Raw genomic sequence first — 22,818 nt, 5'->3', positions numbered from 1 at the left:
TCCAGGGGGCGCGGCCGGGAGCGCGCGGCGGGGCGGGGGTGCGGCCCCTCCCCTGGTGGGCAGGGCCTGCGCCGCTTCCTGCAGGAGCGGCCTGGAGCCGCGCAGGGGGCGGAGAGAGGAGTCGCGAGCGGCGGCGGGGCGGCGCGGGGCGGTGCGGGGCGGAGGGCGCCCGAGGGCGAGCGGGCAGGCGGGCACGGCGGGTTCCGGACCAGCCCCGGGGCGGACGGTTGGCCGGGCGCGCGGAGCCTCGCCAGGGCCTCGCCGGAGCCGGGCCAGGCAGCAGGGGCCGCCGCCGCCGCCGCCCGGGCCCGCCGCCCGCGCCCCCCACGCTGGCCCAGAGGGCTGCGGCCGCGTCGCCGCTGAGGATGTCCCGAAAGGGGCCGCGAGCGGAGGTGTGTGCGGACTGCAGCGCCCCGGGTAAGCGCGGCGGGGCCGGGGGCGGGACCGCACAGCCAGGCCGCCGCCGGGCGGGCGCCGGGGCCTGGTGAGAGCGCCGTGCGGGGCCGGAGGGCTGGGCTGGGCTGGGCTGGGCGGGGCGGGGGGCTGCGGCCTCCAGGCTCGGCCCCCGCCCCGGCCACTGCGGAGCCGCGTCCTTGGCGGGAGCGCTGTTCTGGGGGGCCCATGCTCCCTGGAGGCCATGGACGAGCGAGGAAGGACGTTCCCGGCGCCGCCTCTCGCCCCTCGGTCTGAGGGAGGCGGGCAGCTGGCTGCCCCTCCACCTCCATCTCTATCCGACGGAAGCGCCAGCCTGGGGTGGCAGGAGGGCAGTGGCGGAGGCCGGCTGGGCTTGGGAGGTGGGGGCGAGTGTGGTTTTGTGTCATCTCAGTGCCACCCCCGCGTCTTGCACCTGCTGCTCGCGTGGTCGGCACGCCTGCCGGGGTGGTGGAGGGCAAGGAGCAGAGGGCCGGGCCGATGCGCCAGAGGAGCCTGGATACCGTCTCCTCAGGAGCAGATGAGCGGTGGCTACTCCCAGGACTCCCTGCCGCGGGTCCCTAAGGCTAGCGCTTTTTGCGGGGCCTGGCGTTCAGGGCCAATTCAGACCCGGGTGTCTTATCGGGAGGCATCCCCAGGCCTGCTGGTGGTTACTGGGAACAGCTCGGCTGGACCCTGCTGTTCCTATTCACCGGTAAGGCCCGCTTGGGAAAGTGAGCTTGGCATCAAGCTATCCTGGGCCCCGGCCCCTCCCTGTCCCCTAGCCCAGTCTGGCCAGAAAAGGGTGGGAGGGAGTGCCTAGATTCCCCGCATCCTGCTGGCTTCCTGGCCTGCCTCCTGGCTGTATTTACATGGTGGTTCCCTTCTTTTTCCTAACAGAGTCAGGACTAGGCTGGAGTGAAACCCCCCCAGGCCTGCTGAGGAAGTCAGGGGTAATGATCCAAGAGTCTGCTCCCTTCTGATGGGGGAGGACAGCCAGTGACTGGGCTCTGCAGCTGGCCTGGGAAGGAAGCTCTAGCCCCCATCCATTCTTTCTTTAGAAAAGGAGCCATCTCCCTAGTAGGCCCCTGGGCAGGCTTCGGAGGTCTGTGAACTCTGGCGGGGCTGTGGGCATTATTAAGAGTGAGAGTATGGGGTGCTGATTTGTGGGTCCATAACTTTCAGCCACCCCTTCAGCAAGCCCAGGACCCCACAGGTTGAGCCTCACAGATGCGCTGGTGGTTCTGGGGTGGTGCCAAGCTAGACTGTTTGGGAACTGTGACCCAGCAGGGCTTGGGCACAAGATAACTCTCCTCGGCCGGGCGCGGTGGCTCAAGCCTGTAATCCCAGCACTTTGGGAGGCCGAGACGGGCGGATCACGAGGTCAGGAGATCGAGACCATCCTGGCTAACACGGTGAAACCCCGTCTCTACTAAAAACTACAAAAAACTAGCCGGGCGAGGTGGCGGCACCTGTAATCCCAGCTACCCGGGAGGCTGAGGCAGGAGAATGGCATAAACCCGGGAGGCGGAGCTTGCAGTGAGCTGAGATCCGGCCACTGCACTCCAGCCTGGGTGACAGAGCGAGACTCCGTCTCAAAAAAAAAAAAAAAGATAACTCTCCTCCTTGGGGCTTTTGGTTTAGAGGGCCCTGGGGTTGAGAGTCCATACCCCTAAGAAACTGTGACTCCCTTCCCCCAGCTGCAGGCAGGTCTGGGGATGGCAGGGCTGAGGACACACCTTGCCTTATAAATGTCTGCCCACTGTTCCGCACCTCCATGGGGTGAGCATGGCATGCATGTGGAGGAGAGGCTTAGCAGGCACCGTGTCGGGGAACCCTGGGGCATAGTGTTGCCTTTGTTCCCAACTTACTCTGTAACCCCAAAAAGACTTTCCTCACTGTGGGGGCCTCAGTTTCCTCAATTAGGAGGCAAAGAAGTTGGAGTAGAAATGGTTTTTGGGGGCCTGTGATCTGATTCTGGGGTGGAGGAGTGAAGGGCAGCACCAGCAAGGCAGTTGTCCTTTCTCTGTTGCATAGAATGTCTGACCAAAGCCTCTGGATGCCCAGTGGGCTCAGGGAGGAATGGTGGGCATCAGATGTGTTGGATTGCCCAGCTCCTACTCCCAGGTCCTCATCCGTCAGAGGAATTTGTGCCCGATGACTCCTTTCCCCTGATTCACAATAGAGGTCACAATAGAGGTGGTGAGAAGGTGAGGATGGTGGGGTGGGGAGGATATGGACAGTCTTACACATCAGCCCACCTAGCACCCAGCGACGTGTCCAGCACATGGCAGGCACTCCCTGAGTGTTTGGCTGCTTGTCAGGACCCTGGCTGGCTGCTTGGGACTATCCCACACCTGGACCCTAGGATGCTGGCCCTGGCATGCAGCGGCATGTTTGGTCTGGGTCCTGTGGCATCTCAGGCAGAGAGGCATGAGGGTACCCAGCAGTCTGGAGTCCAGATCCAGTGCCAGCCCCATGGTGTATTGCTCTACCCCAGGGTCACAGGCTTCTTTTATTGTGATAGGAGCCCTGCAGTCCCAGCCACAGGAGTGGGGCCAGGGACTTTTTGTGCTTGGTTAATTTGGGGAGTCATGGAGGTCAGAGGTGAGATGCAGCCTGCCCCCAGAGAGCCCCATCCTTCCTCTGCTCCTGGGCCTGGGCACACAGGACAAGTGTCAGTGTGTTGGTAGGCAACTGGACATGGTGTGGCTGCTCTGGCAGCTTGTGCCACCTCATCAGGCACCGTGTGCATTCCTACCTGCCTGGGGAGTCCAAGAGAGGAAGGGGGCAGGGAGCCCTGGAGAATGTGCATCTTCCCCTTTCCTTTGCCTTGGCCCACCTTGCCACACGATCTCAGTCAAGGGCCTCTCCTCACCCCATGGGCTTCTATCTCAGCCTTTTCCACTTTGGCAGCCCTGGGGGTGCGAGTGAAGGCCTCAAGATGCCTGTCCTGTAGGCATCTCTGGTGAGCAAGGGTGGGGACATGTTACAGGACAAGCTACAGTCTGATTTGTCTCTTCATAGTATAGATTGCAGAGTGGTACACATGTTGGGCTCATCTTCCTCCCTTATTGAGGTGGAACTTGTATGTGTCTGTGCCCGCACCTGAGTGTTCACACTGATGGGCTTTTACATGTGTGTATACCTGTGTAACTACTACTCCGATCATGTTATAGAATAGGGGTTTCCAATCTTTTTGCTTCCCTGGGCCACACTGGAAGAAGAATTTTCTTGGGCCACATCTAAAATACGCTAACACTAATGATAGCTGATGAGCTAAAACAAGCAAAAAATAAAAATAAAATAAAATTGCACAAAAGTCTCGTAATGTTTTAAGAAAGTTGATGAATTTGTGTTGGGTCACATTCAAAGCTGCCCTGGGCCGCATAGGGCCTGCAGGTTGGACAAGCTTGTTATAGAACATTTGCATCACCTTGGGGGGCTTCCAAGTGCCCCTCTCAGTCTGTGCACCCAGAGGTAACCACCATTCTGACTCTACCCCAAGGACTACTCTTGCTTGCCGTCATGATGTGGGCTTTTCCCTTAGTCTAGTGGGGATCTGGCCCTTAGCTCAGGGGAGGGAGGCCTGAGGCTGGCCTGTATGTGCAAACCTACTGGCCCTGGAGGCCACTGATGGCTTCAGGTGGTGGTAGGAATTCACCGTAGTAGAGGCCTCCCTGGGGTTGGCACTGGTTAACGTGATCCCAGGATGACGCCTGCTACCTCACCAGACATACAGACCCATACCCTGCTGGTGGAGCCAGAAGCCCAGGGGGAGGGCTGACAAGTTCCCTTATAGTTCCTGTCCTTTCCGTCCCAGGTTTGGTCCAAGGAGCCTCTTGAGGCAAGGATCCTTTCGCCTTAAACTACAATCTGGGTAGACCCAAGGGCACTTGCACAGAGGGAGGAGATAGAATGGTTAGGGTGGGCATCACATCTGTGTCATCCAGAAATGAGATGACACCAGTGTCAGCTGCCCAGACCAGGACAGTGTCCTTTGCCTACCATTCCTCTCAGGTCACCTGGAGGAGAGGGAGAACCCCTCCCCCAGGCTGGGGGAAAGTGCGAGGCAAACCCTTGGACCACGTTCCTGCATCCTGGTCTTGGTTGCTGCCATATCCAGGGTCACTCACCACATCTGGTCTGCCCATGGCTTGGGGCTCTGGAGCGCCTGGCTGTGGATATCTAGTCAACCTTCCCCGCCTGGCTTCTCCGGTAGGACCGTAGACCTCAGGTCAGTCCATTTATGATCCTGCCTTGGGCGGCTCCCCACTTACAGGAAACCCCACCAAGAGGAATTTGGGCTGCATCATTTCCGGCTTCCTGCCTGGGCTGCCAGAGGTGACTGGCTGGCAGCCCCCTGACCCAGTGGTGTTTGGAGTGGGGAGAGGGAGCTCTCCACGCCTGGGGTGCCTCACTATTTGGGTAAAGCCAGCACAGAAGTGCATGCTAGGACTCCCCCTCTTGGCGAAGAAGGCTGATCCCTTCCTCCCGAGCCCTGGAGTCGGCCCCCTAGGAAGGTGTTGGCGGTCACCTTGGGCATCCTCTGTTGCCCTGATTGGGAGGGGTTCCCTTAAAAAGCCTAAACCCAAAGACAGGCCTGTCTCCTTTACTTCCTGTTTCCATGCCTCAGTGGGGGCCACTTGCTGTGGGCAGAGCTTAGGCTGGACCCCTGACTCAGAGTCTCCTCAATTTTCCTGGGAACTTTGGTGGAAGTCCTTAGAGGGGAAGGGCCTGAGAATTGCCTTCTAGTTGGGAGAGATTCTTATCCCCCTAAGGCTGCCCCTCCCCTGGTGGGGGCATTTTCTGAACACCCTGAGCGCTACAGGGCAAGGCAGAGAGCCAGTCCCCCACCCCCACCCCAGGACAGGGTTTCCTGAGACAGGGCGGGGGCCGCTGGGCAGAGCAAAGTGTCCTGGGAGAGAGGCGCCCTGCCCCCACTCTCAGGCGGCACACAATGCCTGCTTTCTCCCCCATGACCTTTCCGCAGCCTGAGTTGTATGCAGCTGTCTCCTCCCCATCTCCCAAGGGGCCTAGGATGGGTGGCATCTCCTCCGCCCTTGAGAAGGACCCCAAAATTTCCACCCAGTCCTGGCCCCGCTTTTTCTTTCCGAAGTTCACTTTTCCCTAAAGAGTGGAGAGCAGGCTATAGAGGCAGAGGGATAGCAGCAAGTGTGGACATGGCATGGTCTCAGGCATCAAAGTGCTACATCCTGGCAATTCTACTCATTAGCCTTGTGACCTTGAACAAGCCCTTTAACCTCTCCGAGCCACTGTTTCTTCATCGCAGAGGTAGCATGTCCTACCTTGCCTGACAGTTGCAAGCAGCATCATACATAGTGTACCCAGCTGGTACCCAGTGGGTGTCCAGTCAAGCCCAGCTCCTTTGCTCTGTCCATCTTCCTTAAGAGGGCTCCAGCTCACACCCTCAGTGATGGTGGCAGGAGGCTTCAGCATGAAAGGACCTCACCTGCTGGCAGGAGGCCAGAGGCAGGACCTGTGGATGGGTGTGATCTGTCAGGCATGTTTCAACAGCATCTGGCACGCAGCAGCATCTGGGTTGCATCCCCTTGGGGATCCCTGCCTCCCTTCGGGATGGGCTAGGGCAGACGCCTTGTTTTCTGGGAAAAGGCTGAGAGACTGGTAGCAGTGGCTGCAGGGCAGGAACCTGTGCTTGCTGAATGGACTCTGGGGACTGCATGTCCCAGAGGGGTAAGGATATAGGAAAGGGCATGGCTCTGTCAGCCCTCAGCTGTGAGCTCTTGCGGAGATCCCTCACTGGTAACCTGGCTGTAGTGATGGTCCCAGCTCCTAGGCTGTTGGGGACTGAGTGAGTGAATGTGTGGAGAGTACTAGGCTTGGCACGGGCCAGAGCGGTCAGTGCTCAGGAGGTCTGGCCTATCGTCTGGCTCTGGCTGACCCTTGCCCTCACTCTGGCAGATCCTGGCTGGGCATCCATCAGCAGGGGTGTGCTGGTGTGCGACGAGTGCTGCAGCGTGCACCGGAGCCTGGGACGCCACATCTCCATTGTCAAGCATCTTCGCCACAGCGCCTGGCCTCCCACGCTGCTGCAGGTACAGGGCTCGGTTGGGTGGTTCTTCCTTCCCCACAGGCAGAGTGTGCTGAGCATGAGGGCATTTACCCCTCACCCACACACACCCCCGTCTGGTATCTGCAGTTTCCAAGGGGCAGCTGGGGCAGAGCCTAATCCTGAACCTTTCCTCCCATCTACTCACTTCATGCAGAAGAGTAGCTCACAACCCCACTCTGCCGCTTATCAGCGTGGTCATGTAGCATTGAGCAAGTCGCTTCACCTCTCTGAGCCTTGGCACACTCACCATGCGACCTGAAGTGCTACATGGGATCTGTGTCTTTGGGCAGCTGGACTAGATGGAGGTGTGGTGGTGTGGGCACACTGTAGGCCCCCTTGGTACTCTTTCCAGCTACGCCAGCCACAGCAGGCACTCAGGAGGTGTTTCCCCCAGTGCCCAGCACGCAGTGGGCACTCTCGCATTTGGCATCTCTTCCCCGCAGATGGTGCACACGCTTGCCAGCAACGGGGCCAACTCCATCTGGGAGCACTCCCTGCTGGACCCCGCACAAGTGCAGAGCGGCCGGCGTAAAGCCAACCCCCAAGACAAAGTCCAGTGAGTGGGGCTGGAGGGGTGGTGGGCAGAGACTGCACAGTCCGGGACAGGGCCCTGGGAGGTGGCAAAGTGACCACCCTCTCCCACCATGCCCCCCATTCCTCCTGTGTGCCCCATGCAGCCCCATCAAGTCAGAGTTCATCAGGGCCAAGTACCAGATGCTGGCGTTTGTGCACAAGCTTCCCTGCCGGGACGATGATGGGGTCACTGCCAAAGACCTCAGCAAGGTTTGAGGGGCCCTACAACAGATGGGTGGCCCCCTCTTCTTCCCACCCTTGACTCTCTGAAGGCCTCTCCTTTGTCCCCACTGAGGCCTGGGCCCCAAAGGCAGCAAGGTCAGGGGGTAACAGTAGGCAGGATGGAAAGAGCAGATTGCTAGGTCAAGCCATGTGCGGCTGAGGCTCCTCAGCAACCAAGTGGACACAGAAGGCTAGAAGCCCACAACTGCCACTCAGAAGCTGGGAAAACCTGGGGGTAGTTGCTTAGCCTCTCACAGCCTCAGTTTCATCATCTGTAAAATGGGAAAGAAATAACAGCATCTACTTCATAAACATTATCTTAAGCAGGGCACACAGCACACGTGGTAGATGGTGACTGACAGCAGCGTTTATTAATTGGCATTAACCACTAGTGGGGAGCCTCTGTCCTCCTGACATAGCCTGGTTTGGGCAGGGCTCGTTGGAGCTGCTAGGTGTCCCAGGGGCAGCCAGGGTGCAGCTTACGGGTGGAGAGGTGCGCCTCACGCACATGTGTATTCATTGCACGCTCTGCTCCTCCTAGCAACTGCACTCAAGCGTGCGGACAGGCAACCTGGAGACATGTCTGCGCCTGCTATCCCTGGGTGCCCAGGCCAACTTCTTCCACCCAGAGAAGGGCACAACACCTCTGCACGTGGCTGCCAAGGCAGGGCAGATACTGCAGGCCGAGCTGCTTGTAGTGTATGGGGCTGACCCTGGCTCCCCTGATGTTAATGGCCGCACACCCATTGACTATGCCAGGTGAGGGTCAGCTGAAGGGTGCAGCGTGGGTGGGTGGGGGTGTGGGTGAGGGCTGCTGCTGCAGGGCTGAGCCGTACCCCCTCCCCACAGGCAGGCGGGGCACCATGAGCTGGCGGAAAGGCTGGTTGAGTGCCAATATGAGCTCACTGACCGGCTGGCTTTCTACCTCTGTGGACGCAAGCCGGGTGAGCAGAGCTTGGGGCGGGCCTGGCTGGGGTGGGCCTGGCTGGGCTGGGCAGGTGGGACCTGGACACACCCGGCAGCAGGTGCCATGGTGACAGAGCGACTGGGGAGCAATGTTGCTAGGCAACTGGCTCCTGTGAAATTGCTGCAGGCTCTGGGCCACAGCATCGTTGGGCTAGGGAGTGGGGGTGGGCATCCTGCATCCTCCCATGAGCTCCCAGCATTCTTGAGGGTGGCCTGCCCTCCCCCCTTTCCCCTGACACTTCTGGGTACCAGCCCTGCTCATGGCAGTGAGGTGGGCTCCCAGCTGCTGATGCCACCCAGCACTAGTGAGTGACTTGGCATTTTTATTTTTGTTCAGATCACAAGAATGGGCATTACATCATCCCACAGATGGCTGACAGGTGAGTGCCCACCTGATGCCCCTTTCCAGAGGCTGTTGGATGCCATGTGGGCAGCTGACCCCCAGAGCTCCCAGCTCAGGCTTCAGGGGCCTAGGACCCTGCTCCCCAACCCCCAGAAACTAGAGGCACAGCGTAGTCCTCAGTCCCTAATGCTGGGCCCCAAGGCAGGTAAAAAAATGTTAGCTCCATATGTGGCCAGCATAGCCTGAGCCCTGTGACTGTCAAGTATATGGAGGGCTTGGGTGTAAGAAGCTACCTGTGGGCCGGGCGTGGTGGCTCACGCCTGTAATCCCAGCACTTTGGGAGGCCGAGGCGGGCAGATCACCTGAGGTCGGGAGTTCTAGACCAACCTGGCCAACATAGGGAAACCCTGTCTCTACTAAAAATATAAAATTAGCCAGGTGTGGTGGCGCATGCCTGTAATCCCAGCTACTCGGGAGGCTGAGGCAGGAGAATCACTCGAACCCAGGAAGCGGAGGTTGCGGTGAGCTGAGATCACGCCATTGCACTCCAGCCTGGGCAACAAGAGCAAAACTCTGTCTCAAAAAAGAGAAAGCTACCTTCGGCAGTGAGGGTGGCCACTGGGTTCTGTCTCGGTGGCACTGACCCCACTGTCTTTAGAGAAGCCTCTGCTCCTCACTGAAAAGATGGGTGGGCTTCAGGGATGTGACTAACTTTGAGACTGCTCACTAGGCCTTGAGCATGCTCAGAAATTAGGCAGGTGCCCTGAGGCTGGTTGAATGAGGTGTTTCTGCCTCTGAGAGGCCCCAAGTGCCCAGGCAGTGTGGGACACCCCCTGCCACTCACCCAGCACATAAGATGGATGCTAGTGCCACCTGGTGGCCACCTCTGATGGCCACGTCCTCATGCCAGGCTGTGCCTTCTGGCCTGGATCTGGAGAGAGGAGGTGCTCTCCCCCCCCAGGGCCTGTGTGGGCAGATGGACATAGCCAGGCCTGGACAACTCAGATCCTAAACCCAGACCTCCTTGAGACCCCAAGGCTCCTACTTCAGTGGTCTGATTCTACCTGGGCTGTGAGTGTGTGCGCGCGTGTTTACATGCATGTGTGTGTATGGTAAATATACCCACATATGGGCTCCATTGAACAGCACATTAACTGAGCACCTTCCCAGAGCCAGCTACTGCTCTTGGCACTGGGAGCACAGAGGCACCTGAGACACAATCGCTACCCTTGAGGAGCTCACAATCTAGCTGGGGAGGCAGCCTAGGCAGGTGATTCTAGTCCCCTTGGGGGAGTGCAGCAAGAGAGGCAGAGGCATGGAAGGTAGAAATGCTGCACGGGAATGGAGGCAGCCCCTGGGGCTGGAGCACAGCATGGGAGGCAGGGAACCCTATGAGCAAGACTGGAATAGAGACAAGCAGGAGAATGAGCAGCCCCGAGAGCATCAGCAGGAGCAGTGACCATCCCAAGAGCAGAGAGTTCCAGGCATAGAAGTGTGAAGTCAGTTCTGCTGCTTACTGGCTGTGTGACTTGTAGGCTGCTTGACCTCTCTGAGCATTGGTTACCTCTCCTGGAAATGGAGATGACAGTATCTGTTTTTCAGGGAGGAGAGGATTAGATAATGTATGCAAAATGTTTCGCTTTTGTTTTTTTTTTTTAAGAGTTGGGGTCTTGCGCTCTTGCCCAGGTTGGAGTGCAGTGGGTAGATCATAGCTTACCGCAGCCTTTAACGATCCTCCTACCATAGCCTCTTGAGTAGCTGGGACTACAGGCACATGCCACTATGCTCAGCTAATTTTTAAATTGCTTTTGTATCTGTGTTGCCCAGGCTGGTATCCACCTCCTGGCCTCAAGTGAACCTCCCACCTTGGCCTCCCAAAGTGCTAGGATTACAGTTGTGAGCCACTGCATCCGGCCCTAGGGTATTCTGATGAAGTATGGTTGGAGTGTGCCATATGCACCTGTTATTACTGCAGTGCTTTAAGGCAAGGGATAGTGCAGCCAACTGTATCCAAAAAATCACCCTGGCTGCTGGGTAGAACAGGATTGTAGGGATAAGACTAGAAGAAGGGAGATTAAGAAACTGTTGCAAAGCCCAGGCAGCAAGTGATTGAGGAACATGGGGAGCTTCACTAGGACTGGAGGGTGAAGGAGACTTCAGGTGACTGCCAGGTGGCTGACACTGGTGCTGGATGAACAGGTCACTGAGAGGAAGAGCAAGCCAGAGGAGGAGGGGTGAGGGACGCGGTGAGACTAGTTGAGCTTTGTCCCTTCTGGGCCGGGTGTGCATGGAGATGGGTCTGGGCCTGACGTGCCCTGCTCCTGGGTAACTGCTGCCTCTGTCCTGTTCTTCCCTCTGCTGCCTTTCTCTGGACTTAGATCTCGGCAAAAGTGCATGTCTCAGAGGTATATGATGCCTGCTGGGGCAGCAGGCCTGAAGGTGGGGTAGGGTGGGGAGGCATTTGTGTACAGCATCTGGGGTGCCATCTCCCTGGGATCCCTGCATGTTGGGGAGGTTGCTGGCATGGGCCTGGCCACCTCTCAGGTCTCTCCTCTCCTCCCAATTCTCGTCTCCCTCCGCCCTCAGCCTGGACCTATCCGAATTGGCCAAAGCTGCTAAGAAGAAGCTGCAGGCAGTAAGTCTGCTCCAACAGTGCCCTGACACTTGGAGCTGGCCCCTCTCTGGTTCCCCACCCTCTGCCCTTGCTTCCCCTGCCTCTGACTCAATGAACTTTTCCAAGTCTTTGACCTGTCCCCTCACTCGTCTCAGCAGTCTGATCTCCCCACAAGGGGACGGACTGGTCCCTTCTCTCCCACCTTGGAGTTTGGAACATGATCCCTTCCCACTTTCCCATTCTGAGACTGTAGGGGCTGGGCAGCACAAGGAAGGCCACCGGTTCCCCAAGGCTCACAACATGCTGTGGAGCTGGCCTTGGCACTGGGAACCAATGCATCTGACAAAATCTGGGCCCCTCTTTTCCTCCAGCTCAGCAACCGGCTTTTTGAGGAACTCGCCATGGATGTGTATGATGAGGTGGATCGAAGAGAAAATGATGCAGGTGAGTCGGGGAGCGGGAGTGTCTGGCACGGAGGACCCGAGCGGCCCAGGCATGGGTCTCTGGTCCTTTACTGGGCTAAGAAGGGGTGCCTGGGGTTGGGGCTGCTCAGAGGCCTGCAGATGAGCCCCTGCTGGCTGTGAACCTGCCTGGGCAGCGTCCCAGGCTGGGTAGAGTGCTGAGGGGGAGGCGGCTAGCCTGCTCCTCCCCTAGCCTCAGACTGGGACTCCTCTCACTCTGGCAGCCTCCCACTTTGGCTTTCTCCCTGGTACTGCTCTGCCCCCCACTGCATCACTCCTTCCTGGCGACAGCCGGATTCCAGCCCAAACTCTGGGTCTGGATGGGTGGGACCTGCCTTGTTCCATTTGTCTATCCCCAGCCGGCCGTGCCCAGCCTTGCCCTGACCCAGCCTAGCTCTGCGTGCCTGAAGAGCACCCCTGTTCTGAACACCAGCGCTCAATGGGCATGGGGGCAGCTAGGAAGGCTGGGCTCAGTGCTTCCCCACCCCCACCGTGGGGGCCTGGCCACCATGGCTGATCTGCTCCTGTCCCTCCCCTCCAGTGTGGCTGGCTACCCAAAACCACAGCACTCTGGTGACAGAGCGCAGTGCCGTGCCCTTCCTGCCTGTTAACCCGGAATACTCAGCCACAAGGAATCAGGTAAGGGGGCTGGGTTGGGGGCCTGGGGTGGTCTCCTTCATCCCTGCGGTCCCTCCTCATCCGGCAGTGGGCTGGGGCCTGAGCCAGCTCTCCAGCATTTGCCAGGGCCTCCCTCGGGTCCCAGCTGGCACTGGGATTTGGGAAGAGGCAGGAGGCCGTTCTTTTGAGCACTTGGTGAGCAGCTCCGGCGGGTGTTCCGGCCTCTGCTCAGGCACCCTACTCTATCATACCCTGCCCCGTGTGGCCTCAGCTGCTGACTGGCCAGGTGAAGCAAGGCTGGGACGCTTTAGCTGGGGTTAAATTAGATGGCAGGGCCATGCCTTGCTGCTTGGTCCCCACCCCTCTGCGTCAGTCATAAGAGGTCCCCTGAAGCCAGCCTGGCCCTTTCTGCCTTGCAGGGGCGACAAAAGCTGGCCCGCTTTAATGCCCGAGAGTTTGCCACCTTGATCATCGACATTCTCAGTGAGGCCAAGCGGAGACAGCAGGGCAAGAGCCTGAGCAGCCCCACAGGTGGGAGGGTGGTGGGGGTGGTGCAGGCAGCGGGCAGGGCTCCAGGGGTCTTTCCTACATGGCTGTCTCTGCCAGTGGTGGCCTGAGAGACGGGTTGTGTGGTGGAGTGAGGCCTGAGTGACGCCCCTGTGTCCTCAGACAACCTTGAGCTGTCTCTGCGGAGCCAGAGTGACCTAGACGACCAGCACGACTATGACAGCGTGGCCTCTGACGAGGACACAGACCAGGAACCCCTGCGTAGCACCGGCGCCACTCGGAGCAACCGCGCCCGGGTCTGAGTCCCACCCTCCCTCCCACTCCCGTGTGCCCTGACCCAGGCCTTCACCGAGACCCAGCTCTTTCCCTTTTGTAGCCCAGGGGCCTGAGGGATGGGCGGGCTGCTCCTAGCCTCAATAACTGCCCCCTGCGGGTGTTGGCCTCCCTGCCCCCAAGTGCTGACTGGCTTAGGTCTCTTTCTGCAGAGCATGGACTCCTCGGACTTGTCTGATGGGGCTGTGACGCTGCAGGAGTACCTGGAGCTGAAGAAGGCCCTGGCTACATCGGAGGCAAAGGTGCAGCAGCTCATGAAGGTCAACAGTAGCCTGAGCGACGAGCTCCGGAGGCTGCAGCGAGAGGTGAGGGTGCAGCCTCGGTGGGAGGGGGAGCCCCAGGACTCCAGGGGGGTTGACAGCACTTTGCATTCACAGATCCACAAGCTGCAGGCGGAGAACCTGCAGCTCCGGCAGCCTCCAGGGCCAGTGCCCACACCTCCACTCCCCAGTGAACGGGCAGAACACACACCCATGGCACCAGGCGGGAGCACACACCGCAGGGACCGCCAGGCCTTCTCCATGTATGAACCCGGCTCCGCCCTGAAGCCCTTCGGAGGCCCCCCTGGGGACGAGCTTACTACGCGGCTGCAGCCTTTCCACAGCACTGTGAGTCACCTGTGGGTCTCAAGGTGTGGGGAGATGGTTGGGGCTGCCACAGGGTCCACCATGATGCTCACTGTGCTAACATCCCCAGGAGCTAGAGGACGACGCCATCTATTCAGTGCACGTCCCTGCTGGCCTTTACCGGGTAAGCCTGGGGAAGGCGTGTCCATCTTAACCAGTAGGTTCTGAGCCCCAGGGGGTTCTGGGCTCTGTGCTGAATGCGGGGCCTAAGATGATTAGGCTGACCCGGTCCCTGCCGCACTGCTGGTGAGCAAGGGGTAGTGGGGCACACTGACTCCATCCAGCACTGTCCTGGGTTTCAGATCCGGAAGGGGGTGTCTGCCTCAGCTGTGCCCTTCACTCCCTCCTCCCCGCTGCTGTCCTGCTCCCAGGAAGGAAGCCGCCACACGGTAATTTTCCATACCCAGTGCCCACAGGCTGGCTGGGGGCCACGTGGGCTGGGGGTTGTGTGGGTCCAGGAACACAGCGCTCACAGCCCCTTTGCTCCGCCCTCCAGAGCAAGCTTTCCCGCCACGGCAGCGGAGCGGACAGTGACTATGAGAACACACAAAGTGGGGATCCACTGCTGGGGTGAGGCTCCCTGGGTCTTCAGCCCAGCCTGCTCATGTACCGAGGCGGGGAGGTTGAGAGGGCCCCCAGTGTGTCTGTCAGGACCCAGGCGGGCGGTTCCAAGGCTGGAACGTGTCTTTCTCTATATATATCTTTGTCTCTCTTTTCCGGACCTGGGCCTCAGGCTGGAAGGGAAGAGGTTTCTAGAGCTGGGCAAAGAGGAAGACTTCCACCCAGAGTTGGAAAGCCTGGATGGAGACCTAGATCCTGGGCTTCCCAGCACAGAGGATGTCATCTTGAAGACAGAGCAGGTCACCAAGAACATTCAGGAACTGTTGCGGGCAGCCCAGGAGTTCAAGCATGACAGGTACTGAGTGGAGGGGGCGGGGGGGGATGCAATTCCTGTTGGTTTCCAGGGTGTTGCAGAGGGCATGAGGGGCCCTAGGTTCTGCTGTCCCTGGGAACCTCCCTTGAGAGCCCCCTGATTTATACCCTCCCTTCTCCCCGCAGCTTCGTGCCCTGCTCAGAGAAGATCCATTTGGCTGTGACCGAGATGGCCTCCCTCTTCCCAAAGGTACAGGGGCCAAAGAGAGGACCAGGAGTGGGAGGGCCTCGGGCTGGGGCAAGCGTGGAGAATCCCATCTGATTGCTACCCGGGTGGAGACACAGAGAAACTGGGCCCTGATGGCAGCTGGCGGCTTAAAGTCCAAGGTCCAGCCTCACTTCTGCTCTCTCCAGAGGCCAGCCCTGGAGCCAGTGCGGAGCTCACTGCGGCTGCTGAACGCCAGCGCCTACCGGCTGCAGAGTGAGTGCCGGAAGACAGTGCCACCAGAGCCCGGCGCCCCAGTGGACTTCCAGCTGCTGACTCAGCAGGTGATCCAGTGCGCCTACGACATCGCCAAGGCTGCCAAGCAGCTGGTCACCATCACCACCCGAGAGAAGAAGCAGTGACCTCTCTCCCCACACCCTCACCTGCACCCTAGGACCTCACTGGCCACAGGAGCTGGGCCACTCCAGACATTAATCCCCACCCCAACAGAGCCACTGGCACAAGTGCCCTTAGTGCTGCCACTCTCCCTGGTAGCCAGGCGCCCTGGTGCCCACCCGTCGAGCCCCTAAGGATGGGGAGGTGGGGTGGCAGGAGCTTCTGTCCCCCACATTCCATGCACCTCCCCTCTGTATATAGCATCTCCCCACTCCTAGTGAGCAGGGGCCTGTAGGGCATCACTCCCAGCCCCTCGCCTTCGAGGGTACCCTCAGCAAAGGGGCGGGTGGGGACACTCCAAGTGGGGCAGCTCTCCGTACATGTGCCCCACCCCCATGAGCCAGTTCAGCCCTATTGGGGGCTGAGCAGGGGCATCCCCTCCTTTGTACATAGTCTCCGTGGATGTCCCTGCCCTGTAGCCACCAGCCCCTTGCTGCTCTCCCTTTAATGCCAAACGGCCCATGCCTAGGGCACAGGCCCCAACCTGTGTGCTGGGGGTCCCTAGCAGCAAACACTGGAAAGTCTGTTTTTTTTTTTTTCCTTTCTTCTTCCCCACCCCTTAATTTTAACTTCGTGGTAACTGAGTGTCCCCGCGTGCCTGCGTGTTGCGTGTGCGGGCGGCAGTGCCGTCCCGGAGGCCTGGTCCATCTGGAGTTTTGAGGGGTGAGGGGACCAGAGCAGTGGGACCAACGTGGGGGTCAGCTTCCCTTCCCCACCTGGAGCCAGGGACTGTCCATGTAACCAGTTTTGGTCCTGCCCACTGCCTCCCTGAGCCCTCCCCACTCTCACCCCTTCTCTATGAACTTAAATCAAAAACCACTTCCCTCCATCTCCTCCCGCTCCTGTGTGGAGGGGGAATGTGTGCTGGCTAGGGTGGAGGACTGAGCACCTGAGCCTGGGGCTGGCTCCCCGGGGTGTCTGATTCAGCTGGTGGCTGTGGAGCTGAGTCCCCTCCCTGTAACCTCTACAAGGCCAGCACCCACCATCACTACCTGCACCTGCTGTGGTCCCACCCTCTGGCGGTCTGGGAACCTGGCTGGCAGCCTGGGAAGGCTGGAGAGGCAGACGGTGGGACCCACCAGCTCTCTCCCCATCCCGCTTCTTCCCTGGGGGGGCCAGGCCCTACCTGTGTGGTGGTGGGTGGGCTGACTGTCAAGACGTGTCATGTACATTTGTATCAAAAATAAAGAAGTGACCATAAGCTGTTTCTTATGCTGAGAATGGGGGCTGGAGGGAGGTGGCAGACATGAAAGGAAGGGTGACTGCAAGTGCCCCAGGACCCCCACCCTAGGGAAGCCCCTGTGCTGGGAACATCTGTCTAGTGGAAGAGTTACTTTGGGAATATGTAACTATTCTAACATGTATGACGATAATGTCACCCTCCCACGAGGATACTCCTAAAGCCCCATGTCCAGGGACAGGTTGGCCAGTGGGGGCGGGCTGGTGGTGGCCAATCTGATTGGTAAACCCCTGCCTCAAAACATCACCTTCATGGCCTAGGACTAGGGTCCGGGTGGGAGTGTCTCTGTGCGGCAGATGCACAAGCTCAACTCCAGAGTCTACTAAAAATAATTTAATTAGAAACGGAGTTTTGGCAAGGGAGGCAGAAGCGGCTCCTTTTCTCCCCTTGGCCGCCCACCCAGCAACCAACAAGGAGGAAATCCCCGCGGTGCTCCGTCAGGGCCGTGCCGCCGCCGCCACCAGGGGGCGCCCAGCGCGCGGTCCACGTGGCAGAGGTCCACGTGGCAGAGGTGCGGGGAAGAGCCACATGCCACAGTGGCAGGTACTAAGCCATCACTCCGAGCTCTCGCCTTCCGGGCCGCTGTCCGGCGTGGGGGGAAGGAGGGGTCTCCGGCGGGAGCGCTTGACCCGGCGCGAGGGCTGCAGCAGCCTCCGCTTCAGCACAGCTGTGGGCCGGGCGCCGAGCAGTCAAGGGCGGGAAGGCAGGGAAGCCTTGGGGGGCGGCGGGCCGGGGCCACGCAAGGTGGGGCGGGGGCCTCGGGTGGGAACTCCTCACCAGCCACTGTGTCCTGGCTGTCCGCTGTGGGCCCCCAGTAGATGCTCTCCCCGCGTCGGAAGTTTCTGTGCAGCCGTGTGCAGAGCGTGGCCAGGGTGAGCAGCACCAGCAGGAAGGTCAGGGCCATGGCAGCCCAGGCGGCCTCTTCAGTGCGTGGGGTGGGACCGCGGGCTGCCCGTGGAGGCGCTGCTGCGCGAGGGGCCGGGGAAGCCTGACTTGAACAGACACAGCCCCCAGGGCTGCCTTGCCCGTTGAGCACCTGAGCCTCTGTCCTGGAGCTGGCGCTGCCTCCAGGTGCCCCGGGCAGGAGGGAGACAGTGGGCACAGATGGGGCATTACTCTCCCTACCAGGGATTCCCACCATGGGCTGCTTGGCCTTCAAGCTCCCTGAGGAAGCAGAGGGAAACCTCAGGGCTGAGCCAGTAGGCTGGGGACCAATGGCAGCCCGCAGCCTCCGCCTCTTGGCACCACTGGGAGACGGCTGCCTGGGCCCTTGAGATGTCACCTCTGTGCCAGGGGGCCGCCAGCTCCGCAGAGCGAAGGCGAGAGCCAGGGCCTACGGAGAGGGGGGACAGCAATCACCCTGCTGGCCCTCTCAGAGAACCCAAGGACCAACAAGCCTGGGCCCAGCGCCTCTTACCTGCACACACCCTCTCCGGCACAGCCTCCCTCTACCCGGGGTTGGCTCAGTGGGCACAGGCCCTGAAAGGCTTTCACAATAGATCCATGCCTTCTTCTTCCTCTCCTTCCTCCTCCGCCTCCTCATCAGCCAGTGGGCGGCCCAGGTTGGCTCTACCCAGGCCATCTCCAGCGCCAGCTCCCATGCAGTCAGCACCAGCGGCTATGAGAGGAGGTAACTGTTAAGAGCTATGAGGAAGGTGGGAACAAGCAAAAGGAAACCCTTGAATTTTTCTTTCCCTGCACACGGGGCCTTTTGCCAGGGCCAGGCAAGCACCTTTCATCAGCTACATACCCGATCCTGCGTGAGGCTGGAGTCAGGGGCGAGGGAGGGGTTAGCCATACAAGCATAGGCCAGGAGGGCAAGCTGGAGCTTCAGCCAGGGGTGGGCACAGGGGTGGTAGAGGAAGGTGACATCCTCAGCCTGGAGGAAAGGCACACAGACATCAAAGCAGGCCCAGAGCCCTCCCAGAGAATCTCAAGTTCTCCCATCCAGGGGGCCAGTTTAAAGGTACTCCCAGGATAGCTGGATGGCTCTTCTACCTTCAGGGTCCAGAAAGGACAAAGGGCCCTGGGTATTGGCAGGTACCCGCTCTTGCCTCTGAGTGTTCCTTTCACCCTTCCTTTCCATCGAGTCCCACCCTTCAAAGATCACAGCATGCCTGGATAATCCTGCCAGACTCAGACCACACTCTAGCTATATTTCCCTGCAGGTGTAACAATGGCTCTACAGGTTCACAATCCAAGCCATAAGCATCCCCCAAAAGAAGACCATCGATCCAATCTATACAATTTCCCAAGAGCATCCAAATACAGAGCAGGCAGGCAGCAGGTGCACAATCTCAGAATGGAAATACTCCATCAATCATTCATTATTCTTTGATTGAGTTGACTTGGTGCTCAGTGCTGTGCTAGATGCTGTAGGAGATGCCAAAGAACTCCTGGACTCTGCTTGCAAGGAATGTATAAGAAACTCAGGGAAACAACTAATGCAAATAAAAGAGCAAACTAATAAAACAGTGATTATGGCCGGGCGCGGTGGCTCAAGCCTGTAATCCCAGCACTTTGGGAGGCCGAGACGGGCGGATCACGAGGTCAGGAGTTCGAGACCATCCTGGCTAACACGGTGAAACCGTGTCTCTACTAAAAAATACAAAAAAAGCTAGCCGGGCGAGGTGGCTGGCGCCTGTAGTCCCAGCTACTTGGGAGGCTGAGGCAGGAGAATGGCGTGAACCCAGGAGGCGGAGCTTGCAATGAGCTGAGATCCGGCCACTGCACTCCAGCTCGGGCGACAGAGCGAGACTCTGTCTCAAAAAAAACAAAAAAAAAAAACTTAGTGATTAGTTGCTAAATTATCAGAGATAGATTCAGAGGAGGAGGGGAGGAATAAAGGCTGATGCCATCAGGCAATGTCTCAGGGGGAGGTGATTCCTGCTGGGACTGGGAAGAGGGATGGGGGAATATGGCAGGAGGGGAGCGAGCTGCACTCTCTGATTCAGGATAGGCCAGGTGTGGAGGAGAATAAACAGGAGCAAAGGGGCTGTGCTGGGGGCGAGGCTGGAACTCATTTCTGTGGCAAACAGCCTGACACAACTGGAGAGGAACCAAAGATGTGGAGAGGTCAGACGAAGCTTACTTAAGTAAGGCCTGAAAAGCCAGGCCAGAGAGTACGGCCACGATAAGGTGGGAAATAAGGAGCCATTGAGAGTTTGTGAACAGAGGAATGACTTCATGAAAGGGTGTTTGAGGAAAGGAATCTGGTAGGTGGCAAAGTGAGGCAATGACTCTTGGCCTGGAGCTATTACAGAGAATTTTTTTTTTTTTTTTTTTTTTTGAGACAGTCTCACTCTGTCGGCCAGGCTGGAGTACAGTGGCACGGTCTCGGCTCACTGCAACCTCTGCCTCCCAGGCTCAAGCAATTCTCCTGCCTCAGCCTCCCCAGTAGCTGGGATTACAGGGGTGTGCCACCACGCCTGGCTAATTTTTGTATTTTTAGTAGAGATGGGGTTTCACCATGTTGGCCAAGCTGGTCTTGAACTCCTGACCTCAGGTAATCCACCTGCCTCAGGCTCCCAAAGTGCTGGGATTACAGGCATGAGCCACTGTGCCCGGCCAATTTAAGTTAGGTATTTCAGGCCAGGCATGGTGCCTCATGCCTGTAATCCTAGCACTTTGGGAGGCTGAGGCAGGTAGATCACTTGAGGTCAGGAGCTCAAGACCAGGCTGGACAACATGGTGAAACCTCGTCTCTACTAAATATACAAAATTAGATGAGGTAGGCGTCACACGCCTGTAATCCCAGCTGCTCAGGAGGCTGTGGCATGAGAATTGCTTGAACCTGGAGGCAGAGGTTGCAGTAAGTGCCACTGCACTCCAGTCTGGGCGTCAGAGTGACACTCCGTTTCAAATAATAATAATAAGTATTTCAAAGGAAAGATCAGAGGAGCTGGCAATGAAGATGGAGGCTGCCACGGAAGCTGAGCCCGCAGTGTGGAGCCTGAGAACCAGAGGCACATTCCTTCCACTTTGCAGCTCTTTACTGTCCCTGGTGCTGGCACACCCCCTCCCTTGCTGCTCACAGGTAGAGACAAAATTCATACCCTCTCCTACAGAAAACTGGGGCCCACAAAGTCAGGAGACTTCCCGCTGTCCCCTCAGGGAGCTGGAGCCTGGGCTTTTTCCAGCTACTCTCAGAGAGGGTTCCACTCACAGCCACTTGTCCACAAAGCCAGCTACCCAACAGCATCCTGACACAGCATTGCAGATGACAGGCCTATGGCTCACTGTCTTTGAGCCATCTGTCCTGGGCTTGGAGGTGGGGCGGAGAACTAGAGCCCTGCCTCTGCCTGAGGGAAGTGGTAAGGAATGGGGCCTATCAGCAGAAAAGGCGGGGAAGCCTGCTAAGAGCTCCTGTCTCCAGGCGTGGACACCAAGGGTGGGCCCCTGCTTGTACTTACCTGTCCTGGGCTCACTTGTGTGTAGGTCACTCTTGGTGACACCTATACATGGGGAAAGAACAGAGCTTAGGGCAGCTGGGGGACTCCGTGTGTGTGTGTGGTAGGGCGGGGACGGCAGGCCCCAAGCGCCAGGCTGGGATGGAGAAGTTGGCTACTGAGGACGGAGGAACGGGCAGAGGTCCCCACATGGTGACTGGAGGGTGCGGAGAGAACTGAGCGGGACTGGGCTAGCCTTTCACACCCCTTTCTCCCTGGGCCCTTCAGGGCTCCTACCTGCGGGGGCAGAGGCCACAAGCCCTCGGGACAATGGGCTCCCGCCTCCTCCGCCTGCCCAGCCATCACCTGTGGGTCCAAAGCGCAGAGCTGGGGCGCTGGACATGACGAGGCCCTGCCCTCTCCCTCCCCAGGCCCAGACCGCCAGCGGAAGAACTCAGCGTCCCCCTCGGCGCGCCACTCCTTCCAGGACGAACTTTTGGCAAAGCGCTTTGAGCTCCCGGGCCGAGGCCTTCCCAGGAGCGGGTCACCTTACCTCGCTGGGACCTAGGAGCCTCGCAAGGGCTGCCAAGAGAAGCAGCTGGGGCGAAAGCGGAGTAGGCGCCATCCCTGGCGGCCCCAGGCCGGGCCCGCCGCCCTGCCAGCGAGAGAGCGCGCGCGTCCCGCCCCTCCAGCCCCAGCGCCGCCCGCGCGTCCGTAGGCCCTGGGCTCGCGCGCGCCCCTCCCCTGACAGTGGGCCCCCGGTCTCGCCCCGCCCCAATGCCCGCCCACAGCAGCGGAGCGTGCGCGCACGCGTCCTAAACCTGAAGCCGGAAAAGTTAAGCGTGCGAGACCCGTCAGCGCGTAAGTCTCAGCAGGGCAGGCGGGGGCCCCTTGCCTCGTCCGGGGATTCGTCTCAGCGCGTCCCTGCAGCCTGCAGAACACAGCTGCAGCGCCTGTATGGGATCGTGGAGCGGGGTGTAGGGCCGGAAATGGGATCCCTGTGGACTGGGTGGCCCAGGCCAGGGAGACGGGTACACTCCTCTGGCAAACCCGCTTCAGATTTGTCGGTGTGACCTGCAACGAGAAGAGGGGCAGAATCATTAAAGCAGGAGGAACTGCTGAAGGGAGAAGGTCCCACCTCTGGAGCTTCGCCGTCGGCCCACCCCACTCCCGCCCTCGCAAATAGGGTCCGAACCCGGAGGAACCTCTGGGGGTGTCTCCGCTCCCCAGACTCTCCAGACCCAGAAGCCCCGGGAGGCCGGAGCCGGCCGAGAGGCTGCTGTGTTCCCCACCTCCGCCGTCGCCCAGCGGTGGCGGGCGCACGTCCAGAGATTGGTCGCTGCAGGATGGGGAAGCCACAGGCCTCACCCCCAGGAGGTGCGCTGGCCGGCCCACCCCGCAGCGGGGCGCTGGTTCTGGTTCCCTCTCCAGGATTTGGGGGGAAAACGTGGGTAGAGAGCGAGGGGTCTAGATGCCCATCCCAAAGCTTGGAAACAGCGAGAACGTGTTATTTCCTTGGTCTCCCATGCACCCCGGTTTACGAGGTGTCCCTTGTAGGTCGGACGGGCATCCCTGTCGCAGGGCGCCCGAGTGTGTCCTTTTCTCCGACAGACTCTCGGAGGCGTGGGGCTGCTCCTTCTGGGAAAGCTCCCCCCGGGCTGAAGATTTCCTTTACGTGCAGCCCCGAGCTCGCCGGGACGGGGGCCAGGAGTCCGCGGGGCCCGCACTGATGCAGGCAGGGAAGCAGCAGCCTCCCGCCAGCGGCTCGGACGCCGCGCCCGCCCTCGCTGGCCCGGTGCAGGACCCCGCCCAGCCAAGTTATTGCGGGGCTGCGGGGCTGGGCTGGGGAGAGCGGGGCCGGTTGAGGGCAGAGCGCGCGGCCGCCGCC

At 59.6% G+C, this 22,818-nt stretch overlaps 2 protein-coding genes across 13 annotated transcripts; one reads left to right on the top strand and one right to left on the bottom strand.

Annotated features, from left to right (window-relative positions):
- Window positions 1-88: 88 nt before the first annotated feature.
- Window positions 89-16,503, top strand: GIT1 (GIT ArfGAP 1). Of its 4 annotated transcripts, none has more exons than XM_033184415.1 (21): window positions 89-417; window positions 6,355-6,488; window positions 6,949-7,061; window positions 7,183-7,288; window positions 7,842-8,059; window positions 8,150-8,244; window positions 8,604-8,646; window positions 10,988-11,014; window positions 11,196-11,244; window positions 11,595-11,667; window positions 12,226-12,323; window positions 12,722-12,833; window positions 12,972-13,105; window positions 13,295-13,447; window positions 13,520-13,750; window positions 13,839-13,892; window positions 14,071-14,157; window positions 14,265-14,338; window positions 14,502-14,684; window positions 14,828-14,891; window positions 15,056-16,503. In XM_033184415.1, the coding sequence occupies exons 1-21, from the start codon at window positions 366-368 to the stop codon at window positions 15,266-15,268; spliced, it is 2,313 nt and encodes a 770-aa protein (XP_033040306.1). In that variant the 5' UTR covers window positions 89-365; the 3' UTR covers window positions 15,269-16,503. The 4 variants fall into 4 exon arrangements, with proteins under 4 accessions (XP_033040306.1, XP_033040308.1, XP_033040309.1 ...); XM_033184418.1 differs by having other exon boundaries at window positions 107-417; window positions 15,035-16,503; XM_033184417.1 differs by lacking the exon at window positions 10,988-11,014.
- Window positions 16,504-16,860: 357 nt separating this feature from the next.
- TP53I13 (tumor protein p53 inducible protein 13) lies at window positions 16,861-21,959 on the bottom strand. 9 transcript variants are annotated; one of them, XM_033184426.1, is made up of 7 exons: window positions 21,484-21,634; window positions 21,228-21,296; window positions 20,955-20,996; window positions 18,293-18,421; window positions 17,960-18,160; window positions 17,320-17,875; window positions 16,861-17,209 (listed from the first exon to the last, which is right to left on the bottom strand). In XM_033184426.1, exons 1-7 carry the CDS (start codon window positions 21,553-21,555, stop codon window positions 17,097-17,099), a joined length of 1,182 nt encoding a protein of 393 aa, XP_033040317.1. In that variant the 5' UTR covers window positions 21,556-21,634; the 3' UTR covers window positions 16,861-17,096. The 9 variants fall into 9 exon arrangements, with proteins under 9 accessions (XP_033040317.1, XP_033040319.1, XP_033040316.1 ...); XM_033184428.1 differs by lacking the exon at window positions 21,484-21,634 and adding an exon at window positions 21,826-21,959 and having other exon boundaries at window positions 16,861-17,875; XM_033184425.1 differs by having other exon boundaries at window positions 16,861-17,875.
- Between the last annotated feature and the right edge of the window lie 859 nt (window positions 21,960-22,818).

The sequence above is a fragment of the Trachypithecus francoisi genome, unplaced genomic scaffold, assembly GCF_009764315.1.
Source record: "Trachypithecus francoisi isolate TF-2019V2 unplaced genomic scaffold, Tfra_2.0 Lachesis_group20, whole genome shotgun sequence".
Classification (NCBI taxonomy): domain Eukaryota; kingdom Metazoa; phylum Chordata; class Mammalia; order Primates; family Cercopithecidae; genus Trachypithecus; species Trachypithecus francoisi.
The sequence above is the reverse complement of the archived record's forward strand: the minus strand, read 5'-3'. Positions and strand labels throughout refer to the sequence as shown.